Genomic DNA, 14,304 nt, shown 5'->3' with positions numbered 1-14,304 from the left:
TTATATTTTACACATTAAATCTTGGTCCAAAGCTGCTTCAGCTCCATTGAAGCCCCTCTTCCATTGATTTTTCATGAATTCCTTTTTTGTTATGTTCTAAATGTCTAATTTGTTCAGTGCTGACACTGCACATTCAGCCTGGGAAGATAGTGACTACCATAATGCTTGTTTTGTCAGATCAAATGGTTTTAATGGCTTTAATTGCACTTACACCTCTACTTCTGACTGAATCTCCTGCAGTTGACTGTCATGTTATTCCTTATTCTCTTTACTTTCATCAAGCTCTCTATCCTCTTAGCTCTTTTAATTTACCTCCACGTGAGATCGTTTCCTCTTCTGCCATTCCATGTGACAATGTCTTTGGCTTTTTAAGATATATATGATGCATTTGAGTCCAAAAGGCTTAAATCATTTTGGATATTTGACAAAGGCATGACTAGCAAAGCCTACTATTGTTTTCTTCTGTGAAGCTCCCTGTGTTCTGTTATCTTCTGTCTCACATTTAATTTAGAATATGGTCTGTAAATCTATCATCCAATTTCAAAGAAGTATTTAGAGTTATTTTGCAACTACTATGTTAGTTCTAGCTCTGCTCACCATTCCCTAATTAGTAGAAGCCAAAAGACTTATTTAGCATATTCTCTACTTTGTCTTCCAGATCTTTTATAAAGATATAAAACAAAATGGGACCGAATTGCGATCCCTGGATCCCACTGGAAATCTCTCCCCATCTAGATGGACTGCCAGTTACGATTACTCTCTTAATACGGTTAGATAGCCAGTTTTTGATCCATTTGATTGTACTAATTGTCCAAGACATCTTATGTTGGCTTTCTAACCATAAGATATTGTATAGTGCTGTATGAAATGCTTTACTAAAACCCAGATAAAATATCCACTGTTTTCTCATCATCCATTACATTGTAAGTCACTTTGAATTCTTTTATAGTAGAAAAGCAACAAAAGAATTTTTATATAAATAATCTGTGTTGCAATGACAATTTATGAATTAATTCAGTGGGTTTAGCTTAAAACCATGTTGATCTAGCCCTTTGTGAATATACCACATACTCCATTTGTTTTATTATTACGGAGTTGACTGCTAAGGTTCTAGTATGGAGTCACGATTTTAACTTATTCCTAATTTTAGTGGGAACTGTGGCTCCTTCTAGATTATTTGCGCCTTCATTAGTTTTTCACAGATTCATTGAGGAGTGCCTGAAAGTTGAAAAGTTTCTTTTGGGATGTGTTTCAGTTTGTCTTTGATTTGTATGAGACTCTCTGTGTATGTGTGTATATATGTGTGTGTAAGCAGTTACTTGTTTTGTGTAATCTATTTCCCAATATTCTGAGGTTGACCTTTGTTCTTCCATTTGTGGCTTATTAGCTAAAAAAAAAAAGACACATTCACACTTAAAGCCAACTTGAAATCTTAATCCATAAAACTGCTATCACACTGCTTGGATATCATACCATCTTGGATTTGCTTTGTTCCAGGTATTGTGCAACTCTGTTTCCTTCAGTGAGCAATATTTTTTCTCTTCATTTTCCATGCAGAGTATGTAAATCATTTATCAATAACTTCTTACCATTGCCATTTTTTTCTGGATAGCTTCTTTGGGACTTATGCCTATCTGAGATTTAACATTCTGAGCTTCCCTTGTTTCCTCTTTGGGGATCTCTTCTCTCTTGCTACTGCTCTAACCTGTTTGATGCACCTTGCATGCTCTTATAATCTTGTATGAAGATGCTACAATAATAACAGCAGTAGTAATTTATAACAGCCTAGTAAGCAACAGTATTTACGTGAGAATGAAGGAGTTTTACTAAGCAGTATTTAGTAGAAGAAGGGAGCCTAGAATTCTGCGCCAGCATTCAATTCTTTTACAGAATTGTACAGATTTGCACATGATCTTTCTGGTTGCCAAAGTTGAAAAAGTTCGACGGCCTTTGCTACTAGCAAACTTCTTTTTTAGTTTACTGCCTGAGATTTATTTGTTTTTCTAGTCTATTCACTTATAAACTCTTCTTTTTTTTGCCTAAACTTTTAATACCATTGTCCAATAATACACAAATAGGATCTGCTATTTTGTAGAAACATTCATATAGAAATCACTTCCTTTGACAATGAAATCATTTCAATATATGTTAATAAAACTTCCATTATTGATTCTATGAGGCAAACCTCTCTTCAAAATGTAGTCTGAATTGATGTGGCCAGCATCTGCACTTTTAGATGAGGTATATTATGTGGACATGTTGGCTGTGGTTTAAGAGTACTCTGCATATAAGGATAAACTTTGGCTCAGTAGTCTCTGTATTATGTCACATATCTACGGACAGCATGCTTGGAAACTTGGAAGCCTGTTCCTTGACCAACACCAAGAAACAACCAACTAAGGCTGACCTGGTGCCTTCATTACATATCTTTAGGTGCTAGGTGCCAGTTTCTCTTTAACCAGGCCTTTGGATGATTAACATTACAGTGGTACCTCAGTTTAAGAACAGTCCTCTTTACGAACAATTCGGTTTACGAACTCCACAAAACCAGAAGTAGTCTCCCGGTTTGCGAACTTTACCTCAGTCTAAGAACGGAATCCAAATGGTGGAAGGGCACCGGCAGCGGGAGGCCTCATTAGGGAAAGCACGCCTTGGTTTCAGAACAGTTTCAGTTTAAGAAAGTTCCAGAACGGATTAAGTTCGTAAACCGAGGTACCACTGTATATGTCCTTTTAAATGTTTTTGTGGGGTGGGGGGCGGGTTATCAGTTTGTTTCTGTTTTTATTTAGTATTATGTGTTCTCCTTTTGTATTTCTATGTTGTTTGAAAAGTGTCTCCATCTCCGGCAACCAGTTCCAGGTCATTTTGTTAAATTTCTCTAACCAGAATAAGAGGTGGGAGAGGGGCATAATTAAGAAAGAGCAAGCCTGAGGGGTTTTAGCCAGCACTGTGTTTTAGTTTACTAGTGAAGGTAGGATTGAAGAACATGGTGGGAGACTTTTTTGTGTGTTGCTCTTGCCTCCCATTTCAGCTGTCAGTGTTATTCAGTAGTTCATAGGTCCACGAGAAAGTAGAAAGAGAATTGCAGTATAAAGGCTACCTATTTCCTGCCAACAAAGGAGATAGAACCACTTCTGCTCAGTACTAAATCTCCAGCTACCTATAAAGTTTGCATCCCTTTTGCACTCCCACGATGACAACAAAAAATTCAAATGAATTTGAAATAATTGTAGCCTAGAGCTGGTCTACTCATTACAGTTTCCACAAATATGTCAATGAAAATGTGCAACAAGTGCAGATGTATTTGTATGATGGTGCTATATCAGTGGCAGGTGGCAAACTGAATGACAGGGATGGGGAATTCGTAAAGGAAATTCCATTTCCTTTGACATCCCAGTGCCTTTAAAAATTGAGTATTGGGAAAGTAAACCCCTCCAGAACCAATTCCATTTGGAGGGGGGGGACCCCATTGTGCTAGAGGAAGTCCTTGCACAGAGTTCCTGCTGCAGCACTCATTAGTTGAATCCTGCTAAGTGTTTGCCTTTATCTTGAGTTATTCCTACTGTTTAGGATACCGTGAAGCTTTGATATGCTTAAGTATACATGACTTTCCACCATGTAAATATTTATGGTTCAGCTACAGTTCAAAACAGGGATGGAGAACCTGTAACCCTCCAGATGCTGTTAGACTCCAGCTCCTATCAGCTTCAACAAACATGGCCAACCGTCAGGGATAATGGCCATTGTTGTCCAACAATATCTGCAGGGCTATCGGTTAGCCAGCTCTGGTTTAGAATGTGGTCAAAATCAATACTGCATACTTTGCAGGTTTAGAGAGTTGCCAAAATTAAAGCAGTCTTCAATAAATGACTACTTTGATCCATATTTTCCACATTGAATTTGTATTTTTCTTAAAGAAAGTGCCCAAAAGCAACTACTTATAACTATGCATTGCTGTTGTGTAAGAATTTTCTATAAACCAGCAGTGAACACGCCATTGTTTTCCATCTCTCCATTAGCATTATGTAAGAATTTGCTTTGAAGGGAATGTGAGGCAGTGGTGGCAGCAGACTTTGCCTGTGGCCTCTTACAGAAAAGGTCACAAGGTAGCTTCTCCATACAGTCTGTAGTGCTATTCCTGGTGACATCAGAAAAAAGGTCAAGTCAGCTGTGTAAAGCTCTCTGTCCATAGCAGCAATCTCAGAATGCCATCTTTAATTTGCACAAGGACAGTGTGTATCCAGCTTCTGCTAGTTTAAGATACATCAGTTATCTTACATAATCTGAAAGCCTGCCTTCCAATTCTTTCAGAGAGCTAAATAATTAGCTCTCGCCATGACAGAAAAATTCTCAGAAACTACTTTTTTGTTGTTGCTGTTGTTCAAGATCTTTTTATAGAGAATACATTCCGATACAGCTATCACAAATAGATTGTTTAAATGTAGCAGTTCAGACAGTATAGAAAAGTACAACTGCATAATGCTTCAACAAAAGCAGTGGTATCATTTGGGCAAATAGTGGGTTTCAATTACACACATCTATTGGGTGTGCAGGTGGCGCTGTGGGTTAAACCACAGAGCCTAGGGCTTGCCGATCAGAAGGTTGGCAGTTCGAATCCCCACGATGGGGTGAGCTCCCGTTGCTCAGTCCCAGCGCCTGCCCACCTAGCAGTTTGAAAGCATGTCAAAGTGCAAGTATATGAATAGGTACCACTACAGCGGGAAGGTAAACGGTGTTTCCGTGTGCTGCTCTGGTTCGCCAGAAGCAGCTTTGTCATGCTGGCCACATGACCTGGAAGCTGTATGCCAGCTCCCTCGGCCAATAATGCGAGATGAGTCGGTCATGACTGGACCAAATGGTCAGGGGTCCCTTTACCTTTAGCTATTGGTGCACATTTGTGAATGCAGATCTAATTTCAGTCAGTTTTATTTCAGATGTTGTTAAAATTATATAGTAAATTGTACATCAACTATGAAACAATTTCTCAGAAAATTAATTAATCTTAAAATGAGGCAAGGGCACAAGATGAGAGGCCCAATAATCTATATTGTTGTGATAGCTGTAGAGTAGCTGGAAGGACTGGCTGTTGTAGAACAACAAGGAAAGCAAACTAAAGAGTCGTTTGCTGCCCTTGACTGAACTGCTTTGATCCTAAGGTTCTCTTGACTGCCATTGACTGAGCAATCCATGTCGAGCACAGGCAAATCACAGGCTAAACGGCCTAGTGCAGTAGGTTTAGAATAAGACTATAAAGCACAGGTAAAGAAAATGAATTGAGAAGGTAGCATGGAAAAGAAAGCAGAAGGTTTTGACAGAAGGAGTAGTCTTAATTAAATTGAGAAAGGGGAAGGGCAGACATGGAAAAGAAGAGTAGAGCAGAGGACAGTAAGGAAGACATGCTGATTTGAAATGATCAGTCAGATCTTTTACTGAAGGGCTTTGTTAGGGGTGAAATGCTGAATGGATAAGACAATCCACCCAATAATTGGGCCAATTTTGACAATGTTGCATTAGTTCTCTCACACATTATTTTCTTTGTTCCATTTGATTTCAGAATCATAGATAATAATAAAAAGTATGACCGTATTGACAGCTTTGTTTTTCCATGTTTTAAAAGTGAGTTGCTTGCAGGCAATGGAACTGAAGGGCTGAAATGCTTTACTGTGTCAGTTTGATGCATGTTTGATAGTAAATAATAAATGTGCACTACAGAAGTACCTCAAGAATAAAGCTGTTTTTTTAAAAAAGCAAGAAAGCTACCAATGTAACCACTAAATTAAAACTGTCACTTTATTATATAGGTATAATTATTTTATACCTAAATAATTTGTTAGATTACGTAGTGTGCTGCTGGTATTAAAGAGTCAACACCTATAGAGAGCCATCATTTTGGAGTTTCTAGATATTGGGAATCACCTGCCATGTAGGTCTATCTGCTATTTGAGCTGTGAGGGTCTGCAATGTGCCATGCTCTGTGGTCTACATTTTGCAAGCTGATTTTAGGCCCAACAGCGAATTCTATTTTCATCACTTAATCATGTTATCATTTAAAGTGATTGTTTGATACCTCCATGATTATTATGTTCAAATAAATATTTTGCACCATTCATCTTCTATTTTTGTTACTTGTCCCGCTTTCACATGTTTACCTATTTTCCCTGCCCCGTGGATTATTATTTTTTTATACATAAAGTCTGTCTTGCCCTATCAAGAATCCCGTTATGTGGCTGAAGAACCACATCAGCATCCAGACTTCCTTCCCCCACCACCTTTCAAATCCACATGTTTTTCCCCTCTCTCCTGACTAATGTTTACATGTCATTGTTCCTTTCTTGGTCAAAAATGACCAGGTTTTTGTGTGTGCGGGGGCTGTACATTTCCATTACAAATTTGTGTTGTCTACAATGTCAGGGCCAAGACAACAACAGCACCTCTAAACCAAGGATATACTTTTGCTGATTGTTGGCTCAGATTGCCCTGTGCTTTTAATTAAAGTGCATCGTTTATGATAATAGCCTATAGTACATTAATTTTTAATGAAAGCTAACAGCTGCCTTTTCTCTATGGAAACCGGTCTTGATTTTATTAACTTACAGGACAGAAGAATAATTGGCACATATCATTGTCCAGAAATGTATTCAACAAAGGTATATTTTATTGTTTTCTAATGATTCTATCCTTAGAGACTTACTAGTGAGATCTTGGACCATTAGTGGTCAATTAAAGATCCCACGGCACTTTTTGCAAGAACTGGCATCTTAATGCCAGGATCCTGTCCAAGTTTTGGTTGTATTCTAAGTTGTCTTCTACCTTCTGAACCATTCCCACCACTCACCCACCCACTGCATAGTTTTAATTGGCTACAGCATTCTTCATTTCCTGTACTAAAATACAGTGCGTTGTTTGGCGATGTTAGATAGCCAAACCCATTTCGCCTGAGAGGTAATTGCACTTGTTGGTGAAGTGATGTCGCTTTCTAAAAATCTGTAAAGCGCTTTGGGATCCATCTGGATAAAAGGCGCCCTGCAGAATTAATGTGTTTCACTGTTGTATTGTAAGCTTCTATATAGTTATAAGCATACATTTTCATTAGGGATGGGTGAACCTGCAATGGTGCTCTCAGTTGCCTTCCTAAAAATTCACTTCAGATCCAAAAATCAGGTCAATTTGCTTTTCATCCTTTTATCCTTTATTGTAACCTTGTGCATTTCCCTGTTTCGGAAATGAAAGGTAGACCAATTTCCAACAAGGAAAAGCTGAAGACATGTGCAATCACTTTCTAACTGCTATACAATAAATCAATTGGGAGGTTCATCCATTACTAATTTACAGCTATGTAGTAATTTCCAATGTCTCTTTGGAAAAGGTATAGAGACCTCCAGCCTTCTCAAACTGTGGTGTTATCAGGCAAGTGTCTGATAACAGCAGAAAAATATCTGACAAAAAAAAAAGAGTAATACTAAATTGCTTATATGCTGTTTTTCTCCTAAATTCTTTGGGTGTGTGACAAGTTATTCACATTGCAGCAACTGTTAATGGCATCTCCGCAGCAGCCATAGAAGACTCCAAAGCTGGCCATTTGAGAATTTGATTTATATTTATTACCAGGCACTTTTTTTCCCTCGGTGTTTCATACCCTCAATATTCTGTAAAGTTACCTTGTCAGAATACACCAACCCCTATTTTACATTCAAGCAAATTTATCTCTGGCCAAGTGGACAGTTCCATTTTACCTGAAGTGTGTAGAAGGCTGAAGACTGGCTTAACTTCTGAGGTCTGGACTCTGACTGGAAATGGAAAATGAAACTTTAAAATAGCTTTGCTACCCTGCTTGTGTGACTCACCCCATCCAACTTACCCACCACCCCCAGTATAGCTGTTCAGATTAACCAGTGCTCCTGTTCTTTAACCTTGGATGTAATTGAAAATGCCGTATTTGTTTCGCAGTTTTTGTGTCACAAGACTAACTTCCTTCACTTTAAAATGATCTTTTTAAAAACTTTATAAAGAATTTACTGTTTGCGAAATGGTGAATTCTTTAATAAAGCTTGATGCCACGAAATACATGTTGAAATATGCAATCATTCACTGGAGGGTGGGGGCGGAATATTCACCCCTGCTTGTTTACTCCTGTTTGGGATTGGCTGGCTGACTTCAAAATTCAATGACGGAGTAGTAATAATGTCTTGTAAAATGAAATGGCTATGCTTATACAATGTTTGTTATGGGACTGCAGAAATAATGTGCTGTTTGTTTCGATGGAAAGTGGTAGAGAACCTACTCCAGGCATTCTGATCAGAATTAAGTTACTTTTGTTACAGGCTACACCGTAAATGTCTTCCAGATCAGACATATCTTATGCAACAGGCATATTTTGTGACAGTAGAACAGATTTTCAATTACAGTATTCAGAATGAAATTATGTGGGGTTTCAAACAATACCCAACTGATGATTTTGATAGGAAAGCAAAATTGGATCACTTTGACTAAATTACACCTTGTTCTGTTGAAACCTAAATGTTGATAAATTAAGAAGCGAAGTCCCACATGGGTTTAGCAGCACAACTTCAAATTTAGCGTACTCAGCTTACTTCAGAATACTTGATTTAAAACAACTTTTCAATATAACATCATGATAAATGTTTAATGAGTTAAATCAGTTAAATCTAATAATAATAATAATAATAATAATAATAATAATAATAATAATAATAATAATAAATCCTCACTGATAATCTATAAACCTTCTATATAGATGTAAAGCTTTGGCTGCAGTGTTCAAACCACTCATTGCTCATGTGTACATCCATATTGTCCCTGTTGTCTGTAGTTGTTACCAGACAAATGCAAATGTGTGAGCACGTACTCACCTGTAGTGTGCCTATCACACATAACCTGTATACTCAAGTAGCTGTGTGAATTTTTCTGCAGCAAACAGCATGCAGCACAGACAATTATTGCAGGAAGAACAGGCAACAGTGGGGGGGGGGGTTGAAAGTATAGCCTCCTCCCTAAATGCATGTGAATAAAAATTTACGTGCTGGCAATATTATTTATTTATTTCTTATCAATAAATGGACATTGAAAGTAAAGCGGTGTTGACATACAGCATCCAAACTCGGATGCGCATTTGATTTATGCCCATCCACAGCTCCTGATCTAGCAAGTGACAGTCATGGAAGACTACTTTAAATGTGTGTCTCTCTTTAGCAGTTTCAGAATATCATTGTTTGTGTGTATTATATCCCACCTAAACTTATCTAGCTGCCTTCATTTTACCTTAGCTTATGCTTGGAAGAATAAAAAATGAAGGGACGATTTTATAAGAAACAAAGTTTGAGGAAACCCTTGCCATAGATATTCCCCATAGAAAAAAATCATTCATACATACCGTCAAACGAGAATTTAAATTCTCCAAGCCCTCTAGCAGTAGAAATTAACAGTGGCCCTGCACTTTTGAAGTGGAACTATTGCCAAAATGAAAGTGAGTGAGGACCTGGGAAATGGGGCGAGAATCCTGTAGACACATTTGAGTTCACAATCATGTAAGGAATTGCTAGAGTGAAAGAGTTTAAAAATGCAGTTTATTCTGAGCTATTTATACATATGTTCATGTAATGAAAATGGAATCTGTCCACCATTGGAAGTCAGCCCAATAAAACACATCACTTTATCTATTCAGATCTCAAGAAAACTTGCAGAGATTTTACACACACACACACACACACACACACACACACACGATTTATGTTCTGCCCTTTACCCGCAGGTTCAAAATATTTTCAAATGGAAATGTAAAGAATTTACTGAATTGCTATAAAATGTGTCAACATAATATTCAGCATCAATTTAAATTTATATGGTTTATAACAGCTATTAAAATTAAGGATTGGTACTTATCTCCTGTCAAGCAAAGTGGCAACTTTTCTGAGGAAAAAATTACAGATAGTGAAAGGCTATCCTCAGAGTAACAGAGAGCTCTTGTCACTTTCCTTTTGTACAGTTAATGCCAGAAACAACATGGCATTAACATTTTTTATTACAGTATACTATATAATCTCACTTTTTAAAAAGTTACTAATAACACTCCAAAACCAGTGTTGAGATTTAATGTGATTATACTCTGAAATGAATGCCTGGTTAGACTTGCCTCTGAAGTACAGCCTAATGCCGTGGCCAGCCTTCTGTTCTGATGAGATGTTCCATGATGAACTGAACACCCTTTTCCTGGGCATTGCAGCTTGAAAGAGGTCCTAGCGCAGGTGTAAAACAGCTCATCAGCTTTCTTTCTGATCACAGAATCTAATCTTTATATCAAAATATGCATTTTGAACTGGAGTGATATGAGAGTTCCAAAATTGTCCCAACGGATTTAACACTGTATCCAGCCAGAAGGCCTGTGATGAAGTGTATACCTGGTGTATCTCATTGCTGCGTCATTCTTTTGAGCTCATTCTAATTGTAAATGCTGAGAAGTCTTGTCAGAACAGAACTTTTGGGCCAGCAAAGTGCAGCACTTCATGCAAACGCATAGTGGCAGTGCCGCAAGTTTCTGAGATATCTGCCAGACAAACATGTGGCTACAAACAGTGCCATACAATGTATTTGCCTGTGCTTTCAAAATACAGGACCCACAAGTAAATGTATGTATGCCGCTTTAAGTTGCATACTTCCGTAGCCCAACATTGAGTTGGACTTCTTGGGTCTCGCCTGCTTGATGATTGGCTGAGTCTGACATTTTGTTACACACTCTAAGACAACCTCTTGTGTTTTCCAGATGGATCCACATGAAAACATTTTGTTGAGCACGCTTGAAATAAAAAATGAGATGGCTGCCTCTGAAGCTGTTATAGGCCTTGGGGACCCCAGAAGCACTATGCTGGCCTATGATACCTCAAGTATTCAGTACCGGAAGGCTGGCTTACCAAGACACAGCTTTGGCCGCAATGCGCTGGAACGGCACGTGGCACAAAAGAAAAGCCGGCTAAGGAGACGTGCTTCTCAGTTGAAAATTAACATCCCTGACTTGACTGATGTAAATGCCATAGATCGATGGTCACGCATATTCTTCCCTGTTGTTTTCTCCTTCTTCAATATTGTCTATTGGCTTTACTATGTGAACTAAAACAAAATAAAGCCACACAGCTATCAAGAACTGGATTTCTCTTCAAAATCGGTTGTACAGCCAAATGTGGGACTTAGGGGAAACAAAAAAACCTATTCAGGACAAAAAAGTTATTTTAAAACACCTTAGTTGCTGGCCCACTCTATAATCTTTTTTGTAACGTTTGGGTTTTCTTTGCAAAATTGTGGAATATTTAAGTTACAGTACAAATGTATACAACATGACCTTTAAATATATAATAGCATTTGATATTTGGAGGCAGAATTTGAAACTTCCTCATTCTGTTGTTTCCACCCTCCTTTTAGCACTCATAAGTTTAAGCACAGAAAGAGGAAGCAAGAAAATAGGTCTGAGTTCAAAGAGCAATGTATTTCATGAGATACTCTCTCATGCCTCTCTTCACATCTGGAACATACACAACATTACCTGGATGGAGAGAAGTGTTATAGTTGCAATCCAAACCATCTTCCTGCGTTACCTGTCAAATGCATGAACTTGAAATTAAGTAGTGCCTACCGTCATACCATGCGGATGAGTATCAGAGGTTTCCCAAATAGATGATGTTACTGATGTAGAGAAGGGAAGTTTTGGGTGAGTGAGTGAGGAGTTTGCATGAAACTTGAAAGCATTTCACTTGAAAGATAAATCGCAAAGAGTTAATGCAGCACAGTGGTTACCATGCTGTGTGAAAATGACCCTTAGAGTTTGAGAGATTCCCAACTATGTGCTACAGTGTGCCATTAAGCATAATGTCTAGAAGCATTCTACGTGTAAAGTGCCAAATGTAAGTGGGCCAGCAAGTGACTTCATAGGTGGCTTTCTCTCGGTGCTCTGTCCTTCCCTGTGGGAGAGAGAAAACAGTGGCAAATGTTTTCAAATGTAAGGGACAGGTAAAGACTGTACAAATTATTGGTGTCAGTTTGCTTGTTAGTATAAACCTCTCTTATGGATTCTCAGATGCTGCTTTGATTTGTATCTCATTTCCACATCAAATAGAGGGAATAGAATCATGTCCGCTGTTTAGACAATATATATTTTAAAAGAAAGACAGCTTATAAACTTATAAGAGTTGGGTTGTTTTCCTCACCCAGTTCCATTGCATTCAGTTTGAGAAGTGTTTCTTTTTTTAGAAGCAATACTTAAAGGGAGTACTGGGGGAAAATATTTATTTTAAATAGCTGGATTTTCGAGCGTCTTCTGGTGGAAGAGGCTGAATTATTTTTCTCAAAATCATGAACTATAGAAATGTCCCCGTTTTTCCGCAAGTAATTCATACTAGTATATGGTCCCATATATTATATGGGACAAAATAAAAGCAAAAAGTTAAATCCACTAAGTATTGTTGAATCTTCCAGTCAGTTCTGCAGAGTTTATTTATTTATTTATTGGTGTATCTTCTCCACATGACTTTTTAGTAGCACTATGAGTGTTTGAGCGATTCCTCTGTAAAGAATTTTAAAATTGGGGTACCTGAGCACCCAGTGTTCATACCTGATTGTTGAGAATTTTGAACATCACGGTGTATTTGTAAAAAATACTGATCACGTGACTCATGTTTTTCCATGTGCATTGGGGCTGAGTGCACTTCACAAGTCCAGGCATCATCTGCCTTTTGATGTCATCCACAACTGGACTGGCCATGTTTTAAACAACCCTTGCTTAGGACATCTTTTGTGACAGCTGAGCTATGCTGTATTCATGGTTTATTCTGATTTTCATTCTCTTTGTACAAACGCCTATTATTATTATTATTATTATTATTATTATTATTATTAGAAATGAAGTTTAAGGAGTGTGAAAAATATTGGCCTTGTAATTAATGCACGGGATTTATAGGCCTTCAAAGAAAATACCCTTTTTTTCTCACATTGGTTCAACAGGTCAGCTATAATAAAAACTACAAAATCAGCTCCTAGTACTGCACTTTAAGATATCTGGAAGTTTATAGTACAAGCCATAATATTATCTGACCTTGCCAATGAGAGGATGAAATTCTACCCACGGGGATAACAAAGAAAGTAAACAATCGCCTCCATGAGGTCCTTTTTGTTATTAAGGAAAAGATGCTTCCAGGAATAGACAGGCTACCATGTTTCTGAACTAATTAATTCTAAAATACTGTGTACAGGTGTACAGACTAGATTGAGCTTTTAAAAAGTGGGGGGCCATGATACCGTTGCATAAAGCAAACTTAAATACGTGGTTACCTTTGAATTGAACTAAAATATACTCTCTCACAGTTTTGTTTGGTCTATATTTCCACATAATAATCACTCCATCTTTTCAGGTTTCAGGATGCATACTAGCCAGCAATTAAGGTGTTTTCTCTTCATCTTTGTGAAATTTATGGCAAAATCACTATATAATACGGCACAGTTTTAACAATATCTTTGCAATCAATGCTCTGTAAATAAGTTCTGTATATGACTGCTAGTAAGTCTAATATGCATTTTCCAAACTAAAAGAATCATGCAGCATATTTGTGTTTGCCTAAGGAATGTTATGTTTCTATATTATTGCAGTTTTAATGACTGGGAAGAAAGAACCAAGCAATGTCATTCTGAACATTTTCTGTTATCATCCCCAGGGGGAAACAAAAGTCTTGAATAATAGCACTGAAGGAAACATCTGAGAATTTTTATATTCTAATACGGGGGTGGGATGGGACTTAGAATCTGCCAGATACAAAAGCACAATGCATAGAGAACATGAGAGCAAGTGCATATATAGATAGATATACAGTATAGATATATCTGGGGAACAAATCCCATTTAAGTTAAGGTAATATGTACATTAACAGTGCAACTGAAATAATGTTCTTGTTGTTTTTAAAAAAGAAGCAAACCTGAAACTGTGTTCCAATTTAATAGTTAGCAAAGTTAATTTAAGCAAAGGAAACAAAACACTAAACATTATCCAAGCAAACAACGGATATATAGACATGTATGCCAATATGTGTATATATATTCCTCTCTGTGTGCGCGTGTAATATACGTGATATATGCACATAGGCATCCCTAATCCAGTGAGAGTGACCCACATGGAAATGGGTTTTCTGCCCACAGATCTGCTTTATTGAGGTGCAGGAAGGTTGCCGGAAGGAATTTGGGGGGCGGGGAGGTGAAATTCCAAGATCTTTCAAACTGTTTGTAACCCCAGCAGAGTTGTGGGGTTGTGGT

The 14,304-nt window shown here is 37.7% G+C and overlaps 1 protein-coding gene across 1 annotated transcript in view; it reads left to right on the top strand.

Moving 5' to 3' along the window:
- Positions 1–12,456, top strand: part of GABRB2 (gamma-aminobutyric acid type A receptor subunit beta2) — a 101,129-nt gene extending 88,673 nt beyond the window's left edge. Inside the window, exons 9-11 of the mRNA XM_088661742.1 lie at positions 659–769; positions 6,597–6,647; positions 10,778–12,456. Coding sequence (XP_088517868.1) covers positions 659–769; positions 6,597–6,647; positions 10,778–11,125 — 510 coding nt within the window. The 3' untranslated portion in view covers positions 11,126–12,456. The remainder of the gene's footprint in view (positions 1–658; positions 770–6,596; positions 6,648–10,777) is intronic.
- The last annotated feature ends 1,848 nt before the right edge of the window (positions 12,457–14,304 follow it).

The sequence above is a fragment of the Zootoca vivipara genome, chromosome 2 (assembly GCF_965207765.1).
Source record: "Zootoca vivipara chromosome 2, rZooViv2.hap1.1, whole genome shotgun sequence".
Taxonomy (NCBI): domain Eukaryota; kingdom Metazoa; phylum Chordata; class Lepidosauria; order Squamata; family Lacertidae; genus Zootoca; species Zootoca vivipara.
The sequence above is the reverse complement of the archived record's forward strand: the minus strand, read 5'-3'. Positions and strand labels throughout refer to the sequence as shown.